The sequence below is a fragment of the Siphateles boraxobius genome, unplaced genomic scaffold (assembly GCF_051911475.1).
Source record: "Siphateles boraxobius isolate OS27281-9 unplaced genomic scaffold, OSU_SipBor_1 130, whole genome shotgun sequence".
In the NCBI taxonomy this organism is placed as follows: Eukaryota; Metazoa; Chordata; class Actinopteri; order Cypriniformes; family Leuciscidae; genus Siphateles; species Siphateles boraxobius.
In genome coordinates, this window is record NW_027508734.1 from 9,417,929 (window position 1) to 9,440,930 (window position 23,002).

The 23,002-nt window shown below is 37.4% G+C and overlaps 1 protein-coding gene across 2 annotated transcripts in view; it reads left to right on the plus strand.

Moving 5' to 3' along the window:
* The first annotated feature begins 17,756 nt into the window (after window positions 1-17,756).
* The window catches only part of hacd4 (3-hydroxyacyl-CoA dehydratase 4), a 33,261-nt gene continuing 28,015 nt past the window's right edge, over window positions 17,757-23,002 (plus strand). The window contains exon 1 of one of the 2 annotated variants that reach the window (XM_077227829.1): window positions 17,757-17,884. In XM_077227829.1, coding sequence (XP_077083944.1) covers window positions 17,775-17,884 — 110 coding nt within the window. In that variant the 5' untranslated portion in view covers window positions 17,757-17,774. The remainder of the gene's footprint in view (window positions 17,885-23,002) is intronic. The other variant, XM_077227828.1, reaches the window with a different exon arrangement.

Here is a 23,002-nt window from a genome sequence, read left to right on the forward strand (position 1 = left end):
TTGGGGCAAACTATCCCCAAAATACGCAATTATTATTTTTGTTGTTAAATAAATGATACTAAACTGCCAGAGGGTGGCGGTAAATGTCTACATGAGTACGTTGAGTCATTCATTCAATCAAGCGCCTGAATCATTCAGGAATTAAAGGGATAGTTCACCCACAAAATGAAAATTCTGTCATTAATTTCTCGCCCTCATGTCGTTTCAAACCCGTAAGACTTTCGTTCATCTTCGGAACACAAATGAAGATCTTTTCAATAAAATCTGAGCAGAATTTACATTTTTGGGTGAACTAACCCTTTAAATATTTTAATTAATTAAATTAACACGTTAAATCCACAGCTCTAATATATGTATACTCTATTAAAAAAATATATTTCTCCATCACCATCAAAGTCAATATTATTATTTTTATTCAAAGTAAAATTAATACATACATTGTTTTGCCCTGTCCTAATTATTTTTTCATAATTAGCATAATCTTTAATACTTTGGGGGGAATTATTTTATGCTGTAGCAAGGTTCATTATATTTTAGATTATCATTTCCTTCTCAGTGCTTATGCTTATTTAAAAAAAAATGCCTTTACACAACTGTGTAGTCACGCAGTTAACCTCCTAACGTTCTGTTAGCCTCCTAATCATCAAACATGACACAATATGTACTTGCGTCTAAGGGAACAAAACAAATTGAGTCTCTCCTGACAGTTTTGGGGGTTCCAAACCTTCCCGTCTCTATCCAAAGCTCTGATTCATGGCTGGGTACGGAAGCCCCCCCCTCCACAGACCAGGCCTTGTATCCAACATCACCTCCATTTACTAAGAACCAATGAGCAATCAGAAAGCGTAGGCCAGTCTAAATGTGAACTGTCTGGGCTTCTGTAGCCCTATTCACAGCCAGTTCCATAATTGTATTTGCACTTAGACTAACCAGGGCAGTGTTTTGCTGTGTTCAGTAGTCTAGAGCCTCTTCCCGTGTCTTGTTCTCCAGGATCAGCTCCAAGTCAGCAGCATACAATAAAATGTAAAATTTTCATTGCATCATGTAGTTTGACATGAATTGTTTTTATATCGCCTCATTCTCCACCCGTCGTAGTTTCTTGTTTAACCTCCCATTCGTTAATTGTTGCTGGTGCACCATCGACCACTTCCACTGTGAGTTTTCTCTGAAGCCCACAGTAGAAAAAGTCCTCTTTGAATTCTGAGTTTTGACAGAAGGTTTGTATGTCTTGACTGGTGATAGTGAACAGGTCATCGTTGTTCCCTATCATTCAGTCACATTCAACGTTATGTCAGATGTGATCTGATGAATCTTGGATCTTGCCTGAGAGCCAAATCACCTTCAAGTGTAAAATAAACGAGCCAATGCATATTGGCTTGCGAGATTTCCAGTCTACCAGTGAGTGAAGACTACGAGTGTCTGGTTAGCGCTCCCCAGCCCGTCTCGCTGGCTCATTTGGACCATCAGACTCAGCTATGCGATGCAATTCGCCCGTCGTCCCCCATCTTCAGGGGCATCCAGTTCACCTCTGTGCTGCCCAGCGCGCTCCTGAGCGCGGATTTCTAGTGCATTTACTTGAACTTCTTAGGTAATATCTATCAGAATTTTGAATGGACTGAATAAAGCTCTCTACAAACTTGACGTGCGATATGGCAAGCCGTTTTAGCTTAAATTGTACCCAGCCTTACTCATCCTAACTGCATTTTTACTGGTAAGAATTCAATTAGAGAGCTTTACAATTCAATTTTTACTAGTAGCAATTACAATTAGAGAGCTCTTTAATGCAATTCTTACTAGTAGGAATTCAATTAGAGAGCTCTCTAATTCAATTATTACTAGTAAGAATTACAATTGCAGAGCTCTCTAATTCAATTCTTAGTAACAATTCTAATTAGAGAGCTCTCCAATCCAATTACGACTAGTAACAATTACAATTAGAGAGCTCTCGAATTGAATTAAAGAGCTCTGCAATTGCATTCTTACTAGTAAGAATTGAATTAGAGAGCTCTGTAATTAAAAATGAATGGAAGTCAATGGAGACATATGACTAGTAAAAATTCATTTGTAGAGCTCTCTAATTGGAATCGTTACTAGTAAGAATTGAATTAGAGAGCTCTCCAATTGTATTTTTACTAGTAAGAATTGAATTAGAGAGCTCTCTAATTGTAATTGTTACTAGTAAGAATTGAATTGTAGAGCTCTCCAATTGAATTCTTACTAGTAAAAATGCAATTACGACGAGTAAGGCTGGGTACAATTTAAGCTAAAACGGCTTGCCATACATGCGATGCCGCGCTGTCACTGTCACACACACGCTCAGAGCAAATATCCTAGAGATCACAATAGAGATCACAGTCCTACTGGCAAATAAAGCTGGTCCCTCCAGCTGATATGAAGTCAGGGTTTTACAGCCCCCACTTCATTGACCCAACTGCATTGGCACATCAATTGCCTTAATGGCAGTGTGACTTTTTTGTGATTGGCACTACTTGGTAAGCACGTACTGGTCCGAACAAAGCGTGCCACACGAATCCCAATAGCATCCAGCTGCAGCCCCGCAGACTCACCTCCGGCTAGACCAATGGATAGACCAGTGGATAGACAGCCAACGTCATTTCCATTTTCTCCGTCATTTCCGTTTCGCCGCTAATTTCCGTTTTCACCGCTGGATTGACATATATTTATTTTATTTTTTCTTTGTATTTTCACCTATGGATATAGACAGCATATTTATTTTCTGTTTTCACCAGTGGATAGACAGCATTCTTTGCAGGCTTAATTGCACAAGTCTTTTCCGTATTGTCATTTTACTTTTATGACTTACACTGTAAAAAAAAATCCTAATTTTACAGAAAATAACTGTGATTTTTTGACGATCATTTTCTTTCATTTTAAATTGTACTCAAAACACTTTAAAATTACAAATAATATCTGTAAAATAAAAATTCAGCTGTTATTTTAGGTATTGTGACATTAATGACAAATTACAGTAATTAACATTTTTTATACAGAAAATTGATTGTATTTTTCATACAGTATTTTTTCTGTTTTCTTAAATTACATAAAAATGTATGTAAAATTACAAATATAATCTGTAATTTAACAGTAACAAAACAGTTAAATGATAAAATGGTCAAATGACTGTCAGCTCCCCAAAAAACTGTAAAACATCCTAAATTAAATAAACCAAAAAAACACTGTTATTTCACAGGTATTTCCTGCATTATTATGATCAAATACCTTCATTGAAAAAAAAATCGTAAAAAAAGGGTCAAATGACTGGCAGCTGCGGCTGCCAAACAAAAACCATAAAATTAAAGTAAAATATGCTAATTTAAATAAAGTGTAAAAAACTTTAAAATAAATTTGATGTCACCATGATTGGGATCAGTGTCTGCTTTAGTTGGGGTCATGACCCTTGAGATATAACTTTTGCTTTTCTCTGGCTGCTTTAACTGTGTATTTGATGCACGTTTGTCATAGCAAAAATAAAGGGACCCACAGCAGCCACTGTACACGGACTTAAAACAGTTGCTGCTGTCATTTCCTTAATAAGTAGCCTACAGCCTGCTACTCAATGTTGTCAGCTATCGGTTAGTCTTCCAAAATTTAAAAGACATACACCAACAGACCAATACAAAAGAAACAAAGCTGAGATAAAAATATGGTCGGACCTTGGAGTCGAACCCCTGTCACTAAGAGCAAAACGACACTGCTCTCCATGCACGCAGACCAATGCCCTACTAAAGATACAAAATTTGCTTGGTAATCTAATGTATTTCACAGCATGAATGTAAAAAGAGTCTACAATAATACTGTATATACCCACATATGATAAAGGAAAAAGGGGGATAGGCCTGCACGTGCCCAATGAAGAAATAAAAATATGACACGATAACAGTCCAAACACCAGTCCTAACAACATTAGTAAAACAGAAGCCTTAATAGGATCGCCATTCAGATCGACAATCTAATACATTTGTCTTTCCATCTACTTCATTAGATGGGCTGAACTTTGAAGAAAAGGGTGGGGCTGATTATAATATTATACAAAACGCCGCTTTTTACGCCGTCTTTATGGAACGCCAAAAGGGTCAAATTTCGCCACTAAGCAAACGCGTTTCATTCTCAAAACGCCGCTTTTTACGGCATTTAAGACGAAAAGACGCTGCAAAGTACGGCGTTCTGTGATACAAACGCCGCAAATTACGGCGTTTACAAAGCAAAAGCGCCATCATTTCCGGCTTTTTTATTATCCAGCCAATGACGCCGTTTCTGACGCCGCAGGCCATCCATAGTGCGCCGTCATTTGCGCTTCTGTCTGACAAAGACTATCGAAAGCCAAATGGTTCAGAATTCACGTGCATTTGATCGCCGTTTAAATATTAAAACGCCGTCTTTATAACGCCGTCTTTATAACACCGCCAGGCGTTAAATAAGCGTCGTCAGGCGATAAGTTAACGTCACACGCCGCCACGTGTTAAAATAACGCCACTCGCCGATAGATGTTAAATTGACGCCACACGCCACTCAAAATGCAGATTTATGAGCTCATCTACATGGCCCCTCCTCTTCTGAGTTTGACGACTCTACGGCAAGTCGGAGAAGACAATCCAGTTTGGAAGAGCGCGAAAATGGCAAGGAGATGATTTGTTTTGCGGTGTAAACACACTGGAAATGACTGCACTCGCCTTTTACTCTGAAAATCCAGGGCCTGATGTCTTTCATCATTAACTCTCTGCCCATTTCGTGTTTTGAGCCCAAATCAATTTAGATATATAAACAAATGCACTTTGCAGCACAAGGCAAAAATGTTCCGGAAAAAAATATTAGGCTACTTTTCAAGTCAAGTCAAGTCATCCTCATTTATATAGCGCTTTTAACAATGTAGATCGCTTCAAAGCAGCTTTACAGAGACAAACATATAATTTAAGGTAACAGAGATTGGTTTAGTTTTATAGTGGTTCTTGAAAAATGTTTTTTCCAGCTTAAGTTAGTTTTGATTGATTCACTTCCGTCTAAATGATCATTTGTTATTAAATTAGGGGCCGCTAAGACGACACCGTTCTCTCTAAACAGACTTTAAACGTGAACCTGTGATAGACGCTGATGGTGTTCACATGCGCATTAAGAATTGATTCTATAGTTATGTGCGTTTGAATATATGTGCGCAGGTTTGTAATTCTTACAAACCATGCCTAAACAAACTACTTGTCTTGTCTATAAATTATAGCACAATTAGGTCATTGTGCTCTTTTATAGCACAATGACCTGTTTGTGGAATTTGCAGTTTACATCTTATAATAATTTCAAATTCAGAAATGCAGGTTTGTGATTCTGCGAGTGCAAATCTCAACATTCAATTTCAGATTTTTATTTGACAGGTTTTCACATCAGAGCTGTAAGTGTATATTTTAGCATATAAGTTCTCAAATTCAACTGAACGTGCAATTCACACGATCTCTATAAGCGCTTTATTATAACTATGTCGCTGTCTTCACGAAGTGCTGAAATGTATAGGCTGTCTATCATTATGACATGGCCATAGTCAGGAAATGAAGAAATGACGAAGGAATATGTTCCAAATCAAACTTTATTAACGAAACAGAAGATCAGAGTAGTAAGTAAGTAAGTAAGTAAAATTTATTTATATAGCACTTTTCACAGATAGACATCACAGAGGGATACATTTCTTTAATTTATTTTATTTTTATGTTTTATTTTTTTTTATCAGTTGGCCGGTCACACGGCTTTCATAGTTTTCATTTAGGCTACGTTACTGCGGAGACAGTTTTTTATTTTTAATTTAGTTTTATTTATTTATTTATTTATATCTTGATTTTGAATTAGTTTTAGTTTTATTTTCGTGGTAATTTTAGTTTAATTTGAAGCAATTTCGTTATGTGCTTTTGTCATTTAAAAAAAAATGCTATTTAGGTTTAATTTAGGCTATATTGAATTATTTAGGCCTATATATAATTTAAGTTTAAGTTTATATTTCTTCCCAGTTCATAATTTTAGAGCTTCAAATTTAGCTTATTTTAGTCTGCAAGGCAACATTTCTAATTTTCGTTAATTTTTTTAATTAATATATATGGCCATAATTTAAAGGCCCATTTTATTTAGCCTAATTTTAGCTTTATTTCAGTTAATTTAAATGCTTAATGTTACGAATTATTTAGGTTAATGAGGGACACCATTAGCCCGGGAGTCGCACACTCAGACAGGCCAACCCATAAAAATAAAGTTTTATTTGCTAAAAATTCCCACTTTTGGGTCTTCTGTTCCTTACTAGGCCATGTTATGATGATACTGTATAGTGATTGACATTTCAGCACTTCTTGAAGACAGCGACATTAATAGTAATAAGCCGAACGGCTTACTCAATCCTATCGCACTCAATGGGTTGATTAACTCATCCCGTGTTGATTTGGTTGATTATCTGAACATGCTCCTCCCGAACTTTGTTATATATCATTTAAAAATAATTTAATTAATGAATTTAAGGGATCGCATAAAGGGAAATCTAGGGACATTTATGCGCAAATGAGCTGGGCATTTATGCTATCCCTAATCGCATTTAGACGTCTGAAATTATTTGACTCTACAGACATTTTTCTTGTCTCTGATAACGGAAGGGGCTAGCCAGACTACATCTGGTGCCATTTTCGCGCTCTTCCAAACTGGATTGTCTTCTCCGACTTGCTGTAGAGTCGTCAAACTCAGAAGAGGAGGGGCCATGTAGATGAGCTCATAAATCTGCATTTTGAGTGGCGTGTGGCGTCAATATAACATCTATCGGCGAGTGGCGTTATTTTAACGCTTGGCGGCGTGTGACGTTAACTTATCGCCTGACGGCGCTTATTTAACGCCAGGCGGCGTTATGAAGACGGCGTTTTAATATTTATACGGCGATCAAATGCACGCGAATTCTGAACCATTTGGCTTTCGATATACCCCGTTGGTAAAAAGCGGCGATACATGAGCATATAGAGCGTCGGTTTTTTCGCCGCCACCGGACCGCCGAAAAAAAACGTTGTTGTTTACAAAATTCCGCGGCGTTTTTTTTATTTTTTTACCGCGTTTCGCTTTTTGGCGGCGTCGTGGCCGTTCAAACGGCGCTTTTTATGCCGTTTTTTTAACAAATCGAGGTAGGAAAGTGACGTATTGTGAGCCAGAGGCAGCGCGTAGCAGGAGCACTGTATAGAGTAATACTCTAATGGAATTAGTAGGCAAAAGTCAGTCACACCACCTTGATTTTATTCCAAAATAACGCACATTTCATTCATAATATTATAAATACAGGCCTATAGTTCTTGCAAATTTTTGTTTTTCTGAATTGTGTGAAATGGCTAATAAAAATAAGTAATACAAAACGAGTATGTGGGTCACCCCACCAAGGTGAATTGGTTTAGTCTTGACTTGACTCGTGAGTGACAGTGTTGGGGGGCGGGGCCGCGGGGGATGGGAAATTTGTTGATTGTCGAGTGCCAGATAAACAGAGATGGACAGGAAAAGGTCAAAGCCATCAGGTGCACAATTTAGAAAAAAAGAAAAGAAGAAGAGGAGAAACGAGCAAAAGATAAAGGTATGCAACTATGTTCTCTCTGTGGTATGATTACGGTACATGTTGTCATGAATGAAGGGCTAATGTTAATTGTGGGTAACTCGTCTCTTACTTTTCTTAGCCTTTTTACTATGATGCTCGTTATGCTTAGACAACAATAATTAGGTATTTAAGTCAACAAACACGAGATCTAATTTCACCATAATATTGTGCTTTGCAACAAAACTGTTACAAGTTCTGTTATTTATTTCCATCAGTTGGGTTAACCTTAGGCCCTGTAATTAGCCAACGGAATTTTCAAATCTGTAGGTAGTGTTGTGGAAATTTTAATAGTCATTGATCCCAAACAGGTATCATAAGAGAAAGAACCTATTCAATGTATAAAAGTATATGTGTGTACGTGCTTGTGCGTGACTTTTCAGGAACATATGGGACAGGACCTCTGACCTTAGGGACGGTCAGTTTTGGCCAGTTTATTTCAGTACCAGTTTGTGTCTTTAAGTAGAAACTGAACAGCAGTAAGGACCTTATCTGAGTGGGTGAAAGGTACAGCGGGTGAGGAGGAACCTTGAAAACAGTATAAAGGCTGTCTCATATCTTCCTGTTGGGTGTCACTCTCTTGCACAGCGTAAATTCTGTGTACTAGACTGAACCTATTCTTGCAAGAATAAATACTTTTCTTTTTATTAATTTGACTCTGAGTGTCTCTTACGCAGTGATGATGTTTAACAGAATTTTTGCCACAACAATTTTGGTGTCAGAAGTGGGATTCCTTGGAAGTGCCTTCTGGACCTGAGAGCGGACGGTGTTTGGCCACCTGGACTGAGCAGTTCCAGCTCTACCTCGTAAGCTTGAGAGAGAGGGGCCGACCGCTATCGGGTCCGGGAGGGGCTCCACTGGAATCAAAAGAAAGCGAACCCGTGGCAACCAACATATCTCTGGTAAGAGACGTCTAAAATATTTTCTTTTGGGGAAAAGTATTTTGTTTCAGGGTATGAAATGTGAGTGAACCATATTGGCTGAGGGCTGTTTCTGTGGTACGTAATCTGAGATTAATTGAGATCTATATATAGATCAAGAGGTTTCAAACAGATACGAGAGAAAATTATCTGAGATTAATTGAGGTCTGTAACAGATCAAGAGATTTCAAACAGATAGGTAACCTGAAAATTAGTTGTTCCACGACGGAGCAAATTGTTTTTAGGTACTGAGGCTAATTAGGGGGAACCAGAACAGTTTTTGGTAAACCTTAATTAGGAGGGCACTAATAGTGCAACCCGACCGATTTGGGTTAAAAGAAAAAATCGGGTCTGTTGGGGACGCCTAACAGATCAGGAAAACGCGCGTTGAAGAGAAATCCACAGAGAACAGAGAAGCAGCCAATATGGGGAAGTCTCAAGGTAAGCATGGGAAAATTTGATACACCGGTTTTTCTATCAAATGAGAAAATTATGGGGGAAAATTTATGTTTTAGATATTGAAAAAACTGAGAAAATACCATGATTTCCCCAGGGAGGGAACACTGAGCACAACTAGACTGAAAGTAGTGCGAGAATCAGTTGAACAGGGCAGTGAGAAACAAAAAAGGTTGTTATGGCTGTGTTCAACATGTGTAAGCAATGTGGACAAACAATGGATTGTTGTCTTAAAGGGGCAGATAAAAAAGAACTGTCGAGAGAAATAATGTTTTTACTTCTTCATGCAGTAAATGGATGCATGACATTAGATGTCTAGAGAACTTAAATTTGTATGATAAGGATTGAAGTAGCAAGCAGCAATAAGGCTGTCTGTGTGAAATAGAGGGAACTGTAAGTGAGAGACTTGATGGAAGAGGGAAGTGAAAAACAAAAAGGTTGGTGTGTGAGATATGTGTGTGGGGATTGTTAGCAAACAATCATGTACTGGTTAGATAATGAAGGAACTGGCATGTAGAGAAAAGAAAGAATTAGCATGTAGAACAGAGGATGCAGAAGGAACTGGCATGTAGGGAAAGATGGAAGGAATATAGTAGAAAACTATATGTGATGAAAATTAAATGTCTGACAGAATTTATGGAAGTCAAATTAACTGTTTAGATGGTATGAAAAATGAGTTGCAAATTGTAAAACTAACTAAAAGGATGATATAAAATGATAACTGCAAAAGATGTACGTGTATCAAAATGTATCATAAGCAGAGCGTGATAGCCTGGTAAAAGTTATTGTGAATCCTAATTGGAGATTGATAAACTCCAAGAGAAAACTTAAGTCAAATATTAAACTATGGTAATTGAGATTGAGAAATGTGAAACGTTATTGAGAACTAGAATAATTATTTTTATGTAAGAACAAATAAGCAGAAGTAGTAGGCTACTGAATTAACAGTTGCTAAATGTAAAATGTGTTGAAAGGCATTTGATTAAACAAACAGCTTGAAAAGTTGACCATGAAAGAGCTAGAAGCTGATGTTTTGCTTTCAAAAGATAAGGCTGCTATTGGCTGTAATGAAACAGTTCGCTTATCTAAATCTGATGTGTGCTGTGGCTGAAACAGCCAGTGCGACAGAGACTCAATCTGAGTGGAAATTTGTAATGTCTAGATTCCCTGACGTGGGCAAAAGACAACTGTAAAACTATGTTTATTTGAAAACACATGTCATTTCTGGCAAAGAATCAGAATCAGAATCAGAATCAGAATCAGAAAGAGCTTTATTGCCAAGTGTGCTTGCACACACAAGGAATTTGTTTTGGTACTGAGGCTTCCAGTGGACATATACAAATACAACATGAAACATAATACTACAAATTATAAGAATAAAAAATATAAATATATGAGAATAAAACTATCACAGTTGGGTTTAGTCAGAATAGACATTTTCAGATTTACAGATTATGAACCTATTTACAGTGTTTTGAATATTATAAATAAATAAATCTACATATAAGTATCAACTGAGTTGTGGGATATTGCACTAAACAGTGGGAGTATTGCACTTACAGGCATATGCCTTGGGAGGAGTGTTAACTGTTCAGGAGGGAAATGGCCTGTGGGAAGAAACTGTTCCTGTGCCGAGATGTTCTTGTGGCCAGTGATCTGAGTCTCCGTCTTGACGGTAACAGTTCAAACAGGTGGTGTCCAGGGTGAGTGGAGTCTGTGATGATTTTACCTGCTCTCTTCCTCACTCTGGAAGAGTACAGGTCCTGGAGGTTTGGCAGGGGGGCACCAATAATCCTCTCCGCAGTCCGGACTGTCCGTTGTAGTCTCCTGATGTCTGATTTGGTAGCTGAACCAAACCAGACAGTGATGGAAGCGCACAAGACAGACTCAATGACGGCTGAGTAGAACTGAATCAGCAGATCCTGTGGCAGGTTGAACTTCCTCAGCTGGCGAAGGAAGTACAGTCTCTGCTGGGCCTTTTTCACAGTGGAGTCAATGTGATTGTCCCACTTCAGGTCCTGAGAGATGATAGTGCCCAGGAACCTGAATGACTCCACTGCTTCCACAGTGCTGTTCATGATGGTGAGTGGGAGGAGTGCTGAGCTGTTCCTCCTGAAGTCCACGATCATCTCCACTGTTTTGAGCGTGTTCAGCTCAAGGTTGTTATAACTGCACCAGGCAGCCAGCTGTTCAACCTCCAGTCTGTAAGCAGACTCGTCACCGTTTCGGATGAGACCGATGACAGTGGTGTCGTCTGCAAATTTCAGGAGCTTGACAGTGGGGTCTTTAGAAGTGCAGTCATTAGTGTACAGGGAGAAGAGCAGTGGGGAGAGAACGCACCCTTGGGGAGCACCAGTGCTGATTGTGAGTGTCTTGGATGTGTGAGCTGTGTTAAGCTGGGATAGAGTTAAAAGATGGTAGATAAAAGTTTGATGTTAGAAGTATATGAGAGAGCAGTGTACCAGTCCGAATGTCTCAGAGTCTCTCTAATTCAATGAGTCAGCTAAAAGCTGACATCTGTGATAATAAGTAAAGCACAGTGTTTCAGTTGAGAATCATAGACACAGAGATGTTTAAAGAAACAATTGCCGTTCAGAGGGCAATTTGTATTTGTAAATGTTTTAAATGTAAAACTGAATGACTTTAAAGAAGTCTTTAAAATAATAATACAGACCTTAAACGATAGAGGTGACATTTTGATTAGCGTATTTTAGGACCAGTAACAACTTTGTCTCATTTAGTCTCCACCATTCAGGACCGATGGCTCCGGCTACAGATGAAGTACACTGAATGTACGGTTGTGATCTAAATTCACTGAGTATAGTCTAAGTAGCTAAGTTGGTGCTTTTAAGATAGTTCATGGATTTAAGTGATTAAATACTGTTGTTATTAACCTGTCTCCCTGTGAACACTATTAGGCAATCGGAATGGCTCTGGTGACTCTTGAACGTGCCTTTCCTAAGCTCCAGAAAACAGCTGAGTTCTGTTGAAGAAAACTGATTGTATTGGGAAAGAGCGGTCACCAGTGTGTACGTGTGTACGAGTGGCTACTCAATGACGGGATGATCTTCCTGGCCAGGGGACAGCCCAACGCAGGGGGTCACGAACATTGGGCACCTCCGGATGGAGGTGTTATTTGTGAGAAAGGTATGAGAGTTGAGCGCTGATTACTGGAGGCCACCGGGGTCAGCAGAGCATTGAGAGGTGAGATGGGCTGTGAGAAGTTACGGCAGTCTGACCCAGAAATGTGAGTTCCTCTATACCACTCACCAGAAACCGCATTGATTGTATGGCTTGTTTTTCATTGTGACAAGTGTCTGCAACTATGCCAGGGGACGACACCCTGAAGAGAAGAAAATTAAAGATAAATGATTAACGGGAGTGGGCTTTCAAAAGCCAGCTGATTCCATGAGGTGATTGCCATTATTTGCTGCGGAGACAGTAACAAAACTTAATTATATGAGGGACATGATGTTGGTTGCCATATGGGCAAGTAAAATGTATAGAAGAGTTAATGTTGAGCTAATATGTCTATAACATAGTTTTAACTCCTGAAGGTCGTTAGGCATGGTGGTGGCTAAAGATGAAGACAGCTTTGTAGATTTGAGAAAAGTCTGGATAACAAAGGTGAATGGTAAAAGGTTAATGTAATAAATTTAATATTACATTTTGTCTAAATTACAGTCTTAGGAGGCTGTTGAAAAGATTATTTGTTTATAGTGAGAGAGACTGCTTGAGTGGAGGAAGGGATGGTAACTGTGTCTGTCTTTCTGTTATCGGCCTGCTAGAGCAAGCTGAAGCAAAATAGTGATAATGAACCAAAATCCAGCTGACTTTTCTAAAATCAAATGAATAATGAACAGACATGCTTTGAAACTGGTTAAGAGACCATGTAAAATTAGATAAAAGCTACAGTAAAATGTGAAGTTTAAAATCTTAATTAAAATTTAAATCTTTTTAGAGATGATATAATGAAAAGCGAACATTAAAAATGAACAGTTAAAATATGTGTCTAATATGAGTGTGTGTGATGGTGACTGCACTCTATGTCTTGTATGTGTTAGTTTGGGGTACGAATACTGTGTCTGAATAGTGTGTATATTGTGTCATTAACCTCTGGAATGAGGGTTTTATCATTACAGATGGGTTAAGGCAAATGACAAGTTTTAAGGAAGCTAATAGTTTTGAGTCAATCTGATGACAAGATGATGCAGAAAATGGGACGAGCTTTAAATGGATTAGTTATCCAGCTCTGTCTGCTACTGGTAATTATGAATCAATCTATGGATTAAAAGCATTTATGTAAATTGGACTTGTGAAGTTGTAGAGCGCTGTCCATCATGGGTTGAGATAAACTAAAATGTTATAGATTTGCAGGCAATAACAAAGTGACATATTGGCTAAGTCAATATCAAATTATCCAGAGAGTCCTTCACATTTATGAATATTGTGAACAAAAGGGGGAAAATGTTGTTTGACTGACATTGACCAAGTCTGTACAGCACGACCTGACCTGACAGAAACAATTGATGACTTTGAAAATGTTTGTAGATGACGGGCTTAAGAGACCAAACAACAGGCCTGAAAAGCAGGATACACTGTAAGTCTGAGGGCCGTTGCCCTCCAAATACTCTGATAAGAAGATGTGTTTGTGGCTTTAAGTAATATTTTTGTTTCAGAGGCAGAGAAAGATGTCTGGAGGAATTTTGGCTTTGGGACAACGTTTGGGTTAGTGTTGATGGCAAACTTTATCCAAACACCATTATGTTAGATTGATGCACGAGATGATTCATGCATCAAAAGGGGGGATGGTAACAATTTTGATAACAATTGACAAAATTTGGTTTATTAAGGGACGGTATATGTTGGGAGGACAAGGGGCTTAATAGGGTAAAAGCCTGGCAAGAAGCCATTCTTCTCCCTAACAAAATTGCTGTCTGTAAGTGTGCCGCACACGCTGATAACAAAATTGCAGGACTGTTTCAACAGGAGACGCCAGGGCAGGTGCAGCAGCGAAGGCCGTGGCAGCACAGCAGACAAAAGAAACTACGTGTACTTTACTATCTGAAAATAACCTCGACATTTGTTTTTCTTTACAGAGCATGCAGACTTTTGATGCAGGGCAGAATGTGCCCAATAAAATAATGGTTATGGATGAATTTGACTAACTATCCTGGCCTAGATTGTTATTGTGGCAGAAAGAAACAAGGCCACACCTGCGCAGCGCATAACTTAAGATTTTCCTTTTGCAGAATGTCAGGAAGGATTGCAGAAAACAGAACTAATTCTGTTCCAAATGTATAAATATTGTGTTGTGGACATGAGCAAAGTGGGTTGAGTGTTTTTCAGGGTAAAAGGACCCCGAGTGCTATTAAGTGAGCAAGAAATTATCCGGAGATAATGTTTCAGGTTGTTGATTCCACAGGTCACACCAAAGGGGACGAGCGGCAAGACAAGCGGTCACTAACAAAATACTTAAGGTCTAAATTCATAGGTCAAAGCAGGAGATGGTTAACTCCAGTAGGGGTACATCGTGATCTAAGGGGCAAATCTGGTAATGATCAGAAAATGGTTGGAGAGTGGGACACCTGGGTCCAAGCCTCTAACCATAGACAACACCAACAGGCCTCAACCATCATATAGAGCACAAAGTGAGGGGTCAAAGGCTCGTGCTAGTAACAGCCTCCCTCACCGGCGAGGGAAGACCATGGCTACGGTACGCAAAGTGTCACCCTGGTGAAGACGGAATGTCCATGGGGCAAACGAGATGACCAACACACCTGGAGGAAGATGCACCAACTAATGGTTTGAGTTTAGCAAAAGAATCTGGTTTTGTGATGATTTTGATGATTTTATTTGATTGAATCAAAATATGGCTAGATCAAATGATTTGATTGGTTAAAGATTCATTAGAAATATTTCAGGTAAATTATAGGGATTATTATTGAAGAAACTTGATTAGGCTGTCCATTAAGGGTAAGAAAGGCCGATCATGGGAGAATATGTATGGTAATAAGCTAAAAGATGGTCCGTATTTGAAATATTAGAGTTCATTTTGAACAACTACATTGGTTAAAAGAATGGATAAAAAAAAATATAAAACCTTTTCAGGATAGATTTTATTAAATATGGTGTTAAAAGTTAAGAAAATATGGTTAGGAAAATGGAGGTGATGTATGGAAATGGGCGTGGACTGATGGTAAATGGATAAGATTGGTTAATCTTTGGGGGGTTGGGGGTACTGTACTACCAATTTCAGCGATAGGATTATCAATATTGTTATGTTTACCATGCATTATAATGTGTCTCCAGCTCAGTACAGAGACTGGTTAAAGCTGGGAGTCTGTTCAATTGGATGAACAAAATATGATGATACAAGTAGTTGGAGCTACTGTGACGTGTTAAATTGTATGGTTTCCTTTTCTTTTTCTTTCTTTCTATGAATGTTTTTGATATGAACAGAAGGTTAAAAGCTGTGGTTATCCGCTATGTGATGACGTACAAGGAGAGGGGTCGAAATGAGGGATTTTATTCTACTTTTATTTCTTCGTATTTCTTAGCCTGGTGAAATGCCATGTGGGTTTCAAGATGTGTAATGATAACCAGGGTGTTAAATTGATGTGTTTCCTACTTAAACTATACACTATTTCTTGTTTATACCGAGGTGACTGAGGGTCCGACCTAGGTCGGGAGTGCAATAACAGTGCTTATTCATTCAGCCCGGCCGCAGATAAAGTCTTTACTTGCTTGCTAATAATTAAGGGACTATCCCCACAAAAACAGCCTAAGCTTTTTACTTTTCCAAATGTTATTTCACAAATGTTTAAGAGAGTGGTCAGTTATGTGAAAACCAGAGATGAAGAGTATAAGTGTGATGAAATGACTTAAAATTTGTTCTATTATTTTTATTATTATGATTGGGTAATCTGAATGATAAAAAGGGGGGAATTGTTGTGGAAATTTTAATAGTCATTGATCCCAAACAGGTATCATAAGAGAAAGAACCTATTCAATGTATAAAAGTATATGTGTGTACGTGCTTGTGCGTGACTTTTCAGGAACATATGGGACAGGACCTCTGACCTTAGGGATGGTCAGTTTTGGCCAGTTTATTTCAGTACCAGTTTGTGTCTTTAAGTAGAAACTGAACAGCAGTAAGGACCTTATCTGAGTGGGTGAAAGGTACAGCGGGTGAGGAGGAACCTTGAAAACAGTATAAAGGCTGTCTCATATCTTCCTGTTGTGTGTCACTCTCTTGCACAGCGTAACTTCTGTGTACTAGACTGAACCTATTCTTGCAAGAATAAATACTTTTCTTTTTATTAATTTGACTCTGAGTGTCTCTTACGCAGTGATGATGTTTAACAGAATTTTTGCCACAACAGTAGTTTCAAGTCATGTATACTTTTCTTGACCTCAACATTGGTACAATGACATTTTAATGACAAATTCAATTTGTACCTCTGTAGTTGAGGTCAAGAAAAATATTCATGACAGTTATAATGGCCTCATGATGACAGCCAATGTTCTGTTCTTAGTGCGATAGTGTAATAATTAGATTCTCTTCAGTGTGTTTTCACATTTGTGTGATAAAGTATTTGTGCTATAGAATATTTATTCTATATTTTATTTGTATATTATTCTTAATGTTTTATATTATTGTTGCTCTCTGCTCTTGTTAAGCTCGAAGGTGGTCTCGCCCAGGGTGTAATTCAATGTACAACCGCCACTGCTGTCATTGTATATGGACTGTATGATATTGTTTGGTCATTGTTTAAAAAAAACAGACATACTTCAGATTATCTTCTTTTATGTTACACAGAAGATAGAAAGTCAGAGATTTGTGGGTGAGTAAACAAATTGTTTTGAGAACTATTCCTTTTAAGGTTGTCCACATTGAAATAGTAGAAGAAATTTCCATTTGAGAGGCAAATCAGATGTGCAAATATACTGTTCCAAAAAAAACAAAACAAAAAAACAGCTGAGGAAAAAACTAATTCACGGGACTTTCTTCAGCTTTCTTTGCTTACCATTCATCCACACCATTATATGAATGAGTCTCCAGCTACAGTCTGTTTAATTTTATCCAAAATAGAGATCATATTCACAATGACAGTGCTCTGCTATTAATGTGATTTATGTGCATTTAAGAAAGTTTTCGGTAACACTTTATTTTACAGTGTCATTGTTGCATGTTACATTTAGTTAGTAATAACAGTAAATTATGCAACTAACCCTAATCCTAACCCTATAGTAAGTACATGTTATTACTTAATATTACTCGGTACTTAAATGTAAAAATGCAGTGTAACCACAGAAACCCATACTGTTTTTGGTAAAAAGGCTTTTAATTTTGCAGCACCATTTGCATGGAATCAGATACAGAAAGAGCTATACAGTTGAAGTTGATTTCATTATATTCTTTTAAGGGCTTTTTAAAGGATCTTGCTGAAAGGCAGTCTGTATGTCACTGTACTTAAATTAAATTGATTTAGTTTTTTTTATGATGATATTGTTGTTTGAATATGAAGAGTGAAAGTGTGTCTTTGTATTTATCTGTTTCTGTAATTATTTGTACGAGCGTTGCTGCCACTTGCCAGGACACTCTTGTAAAAGAGATTCTTAATCTCAAGGAGTTTTTATCCTGGTTAAATAAAGGTTTGAACGAATGAATGAACCTTAAAATAAAGTTTTCTCAAAGAAGAATAAGGTTAATTGTAATTACCATTTTTATTCATTTAGTCAATTTCAAACCTTCTCTTGCTTTATCCAGAACTCCACAATGTTGATTCATGGCAGGGCACAGGAGCTCTCCTTCCTCAGACCAGACCTTATATCCAGCTGTAAAGTGCTATAGAAGACTCAAAAAGAGGAATATGCGAATATGGGTTCATTTCAATAGGTAATGCAGAAATCCCCCAAATGAAGATGTGGATGGTGTTGCTCCACATTTATTTGAGGAGAACTCTGACTTTTCACCAAACCTCTCAGATTTATAAAAACAGAACAATATATAGTGCTGTGTTTTATTGAAGACATTTATGATGCTTTTATGCAAAAAAAAAAAATTGTGTACATTTTGGAGCTTAACAGCTCAGTGTAACTATTCTTTGAACTTTCTCATTTTCTGTTTAACAGAAGAAAGTCAGATGTGTTTGGATCGTTGTCTTTTTCTCAACATAAATGTCTCTCAACAAGCATGTGAGGAACTCAGCTTTTTGGAAATATTAATAATCAATAATATCTTGTTATTATTAATTATAAATATTTGGGTCAGTTAATTGGATTAACTTGATGTGGCTGAATTAATATTACAATCAATTAATCAGTTCTTCCAACGAACTCTTTTGATTATTAATTTATTCTAAGAAAAGGGTATCTTCCATGGCCACAGAAGAATAATTATTTCTTCGCCTGTACAGTACTTTGAGCCAGTAGCAAAAAACGTGATCGTAAAGTGACTTGTATTGCAAACAAAACAGAACCAAATACATATTATGTACAAGTTTTATTAACTAAATATAGATATTTATATGAATATAAATAAACTAAACAACATACACACATGAATACATAAATAGGTTAGTGATAGGATGAAATTGGAAACCGGAAGAGGGTCTATGAGAAGAACCATCAGAATTTCATTTTCACATTTCATTGAATTGAATACTTGCATTTGTAATGGGAACAATTCTTGAAATTGTTGAAAATTGAAGTCGTTGATGGTTCCGGCAGTGTCAAGTGGAAGTTGGTTGAGCGTTCTCTTTCTCCAGGAACGCATGGCTGGTTTGGTCGAGGCCTGGGACTCTGTTGAGGCCACGCCGAGCACCCAGGAGAAGTGAGGAAGTCGGAAGGATGGGTGATTGGAGTCGTTGTTGGTTGGAGTCTTTGTTCCTAAACTCTTGAGATTGTCCTTGGTTCTTTGTGAGAGAGTCATCTCTCTCCTGCCTGAGCCCATATCTGGTTGGAATCGAGGCCTGCTGGGCCCTGGGGCCCCCGTGGAGGGGGAGGGGGCTCCCCAGAATCACCAGAACAGTGTTGCGGCTGGATGAAAGAACTAAGCGAGGTCACATGTGGACTGTCTCTAATAAGGCCTGGAAAAGATCCTCCCCTAAGGGTTGAACTCGACCAATCAGAAAGGTGACATGTCTGAGAGGGAAAGTGGCTCTTACTTGATTTACGGATCTTTGTCCCATAATATGATTATACCTTCATTAATGCTAAAATAGCTATAACACATCCACACTGCATTCTAGAAGAAGGTGATGTACATCAAAGTGTGAGTCATTAAATGAGGATTAATTAGGTAGGAGGCATTATACAGGTGAGGTTACATTGATCGTTAGTTGGTTGTATACCAGGATACATACCATAATATATACCTAATAGTACACGAGACAGTAAACCATTTACACTGTTTCTTTCACAGTTTTATGCATGTTCATTTATAGATCAGTTAGTCTATGATTAATGCAGCAAAGTCTGTTTTAAAGAGGGTTTCTCTTTCATAGTCTCTCTCTTGAGTATGTGGCCACATTCCTCGGAGGTCGTAAAATCTCCTTATCATGCCCTGTAACATGACACTGTTTCTGCCCTTGTGTTTGTTCATTTGGGCTGTGTGAGGAGTTTCATAAACCTTTGTATATAATGAATAATTAGTATGTGTCTGATTGGTCCATACCCTACAAGCATGTTGATAGTCTTTTTGTAGATTTGCCTTATTTACCCATTTGCCAGTGCCCTATTTATGATTATCCATTCATAACCAAGAAAATTACTAACTTGAACTTGACTAACTTGAAACATGAATAGCGAAACTGAACATCATCAGACCGATAATACAATAACCTGCCTCCACTGATTAAGTTTCTTTCTCTTATCCTTTCCCTGTTTCTGCCTCTCTTTCTGCATCTGACAATCTGTCCCTGTCTTTCTCAACTTTGCCATTGTGATCTGAAATACATATCATTGAATTAATCATGGATAAAATAAAGTGGAATGATTTTATTGGTTTTCTACTGCGTTTTTAAATTCAGAGCTATTTTTCATTTTAAGTCAACTACCTTTTACACACACACACACACACACACACACACACACACACACACACACACACACACACACACACACACACACACACACACACACACACACACACACACACACACACAGACAGAGAGAGAGAGAGAGAGACACACACAAAAAGAGCCTTCAAACCGCCCTCCAAGAATAAAAAACTCACATGACTGTAAAAACTCATTGAAGTACTGTCCCACATTAGGCTTATCATGCTGTCCCGGATTTGGAAACCTGTCCTGGCTTTGTTTAAAATTTATTTAACTCCTTAACATCAAATTTGTTAAAACTCTGTCACTAATCTTCGGATGATCTTCACACAAGGTGTCTCCTGTTTGATGATTGCTACACCCTCAAATATGATTGGACATTTTATAGGTCATGTGATTTTGATCACATGACACCACAGCTTTGTCTAACCCATAGTTTCACTGTCATTCATGTATTTATGGGGGACCTACAAACACTAGACCATAGGTGTCCCACATTAGGCAGTGTCCCATATTAGGGCAATTCACCCTATCCAAATACTACTGTTACTGTGTCACGAAATGTAATTTTAAGAGCGGTTCAGGCGAGAATGTAGTTGTTTAAAGCTTAAAACTATGGTTTATTTACAAAGATAGGGCCTATTTGAAATATGTATCTAAAGTTTTCGGAGTTGTGAGATCCTGATGTCTACAGTGTTTAAACCAGAGATATAATTTGTCTTGTGTATAAGTCGATCTTTGGTCTCATTAATCTATAGCTTGTTCCATGGTAAATCGTTTTGGTGTTGGCAAGTGAAGTTTCATAACTTTATATATTTAGGCTATTTAACTTTAACTTTGTAGCCTATTCTGACTTATGTTTGACTGAACTGTTTGCTTTAATTCTAATTGTATAGCTTCTTATACCTTTTAGGCTACTTTTATACTGGATATTATTGATCATTAAAACTGACATTTAAAAAAAAGAGACCGTGTTGTGTAATTTTATTTTATATATTTTAAAATATATAGAATATTTTTAATATTTATTTCACTATAGATTCTCTTCACTGCATGTATAATAAAATAAAATGACACAACCCAGTCTGTTTTTTAAATGTCAGTTTTAATGATCAATAATGTTTCATATTTTTAAAATGAAAACAAAAAAAGAAGCTGGGTTGTGTTTTATATTTCTTGTTGTTATAAATATAGGCAGTGAAGATAATCACAAGTGACGTTGCCTGAACCAGATTTGTGTTGCCATTAATATGTTTAATATTTTTTTTAAATAAAAAAGAGGCAGAATGGTGTTTTATAACATAATTCGTTTTATTGTTGCGTAAAATAGGGTAAATTGCCCTAATCTGGGACATTTTTTGCACTTCAGACTTCTGTGACATAGTGCGATGTGTAACCAAAACATTATATCCACACCCAATACCTTTTTAAAAACCCCAGTATGTTTCCTAATCAAATCAAAAGAGAAAATTCAGATAACCCATTCATAAGAGAAATTATATAGTGCTCTTACTGCAAGTTGTCTGAGAAAATCTGCAGCTTCCTAATGTGGGACAGTTGTGTTCCCATCATGGGACACTGAAAAATCTATGATAAAAGACCAAAAATCACATTGATACATGTAGAATAGTATAATCTTATTTTATTTTAGATTATTTTTAAAATCTTAGTTAGTAATTTTCTTGGTTATGAATGGATGAAACATTAAAAATAATAAAAAATTTAGTTATATTATCCATTTCCAGTAAACCAGTATCACAATCCATAAACAAGACCATTATATCAGTTATAGTGATGAATTTCTAAAACACCTAACAAATAAACAGATAAACTTTGGACCAAAATATTTTGGTATAATTACAACTAAAAAATAAATGTACAATTGTTTCTGTTTCCTCTTTACAAAAACAGCATAATGGAGAAACCCCTTCTTTAAACTTACTGATAAAACCATTACATGAATAATATCTATTTATTATTTTAAAGTGAGTTTCTTTGACTTATTTATTAGGAATTACATAGCCTATTTATTCATATCTGACCACAGAATCTGAAAAAAGGTCATGAAAATCCTGTTTCCATTTCATCAATGCCTTAGGTGAAACATTTTTTTCTTTAGTTAAGATTTGTTTGATATAAACATTATTAATATTTGTATTAAAATTAAAACAAACAAAAAAATTAAACCATGCCCCACCACACATTTTTGACTCATTGAAGTACTGATTAGGCCCACATTAGGCGGATCATGCTGTCCCGGATTTGGAAACCAGATTTCCTAATGTGGGACACTAGGAAATTTGATAAAAAATATAAAATATATAGTTTATACACATAAAGTTACACTATTTTTTGATGGACAAACATTTCATAAGCAAATATAGGCTAAAACGTAGCAGGATTGCTTAGTTTAAAATCTATTTAACTCCTTAACATCAAATTTGTTAAAACTCTGTCATTAACCTTTATATGGTTTTCACACTAGGTGTCTCCTGTTTGATGATTGCTCCACCCTCAAATATGATTGGACATTTGATAGGTCGTGTGATTTTGATCACATGACACCACAGCTTTGTCTAACCCATAGTTTCACTGTCATTCATGTATTTATGAATTAGGCAGTCATGGCCTAATGGTAGCAGAGTTGGACTGGTGACCCAAAGGTTGCTGGTTCAATTCCAGTACCGGCAGGAATATGACTGAGGTGTCCTTGAGCAAGGCACCTAACCCCCAATCGCTCCCCGGGCGCCACTCAAGGCTGCCCGCTGCTCCGGGTGTATCCACGTTTGCAGTGTGTGTGTGTTCACTACTCACTACTCTGCTCCTAATGTGTGTGCACTTACTTGGATGGGTTAAATGCAGAGGTCAAATTCCAAGTATGGGTTACCATACTTGGCCATCACGTGTCACTTTCACTTTCACTTTCACTTATGGGGGACCTACAAACACTAGAC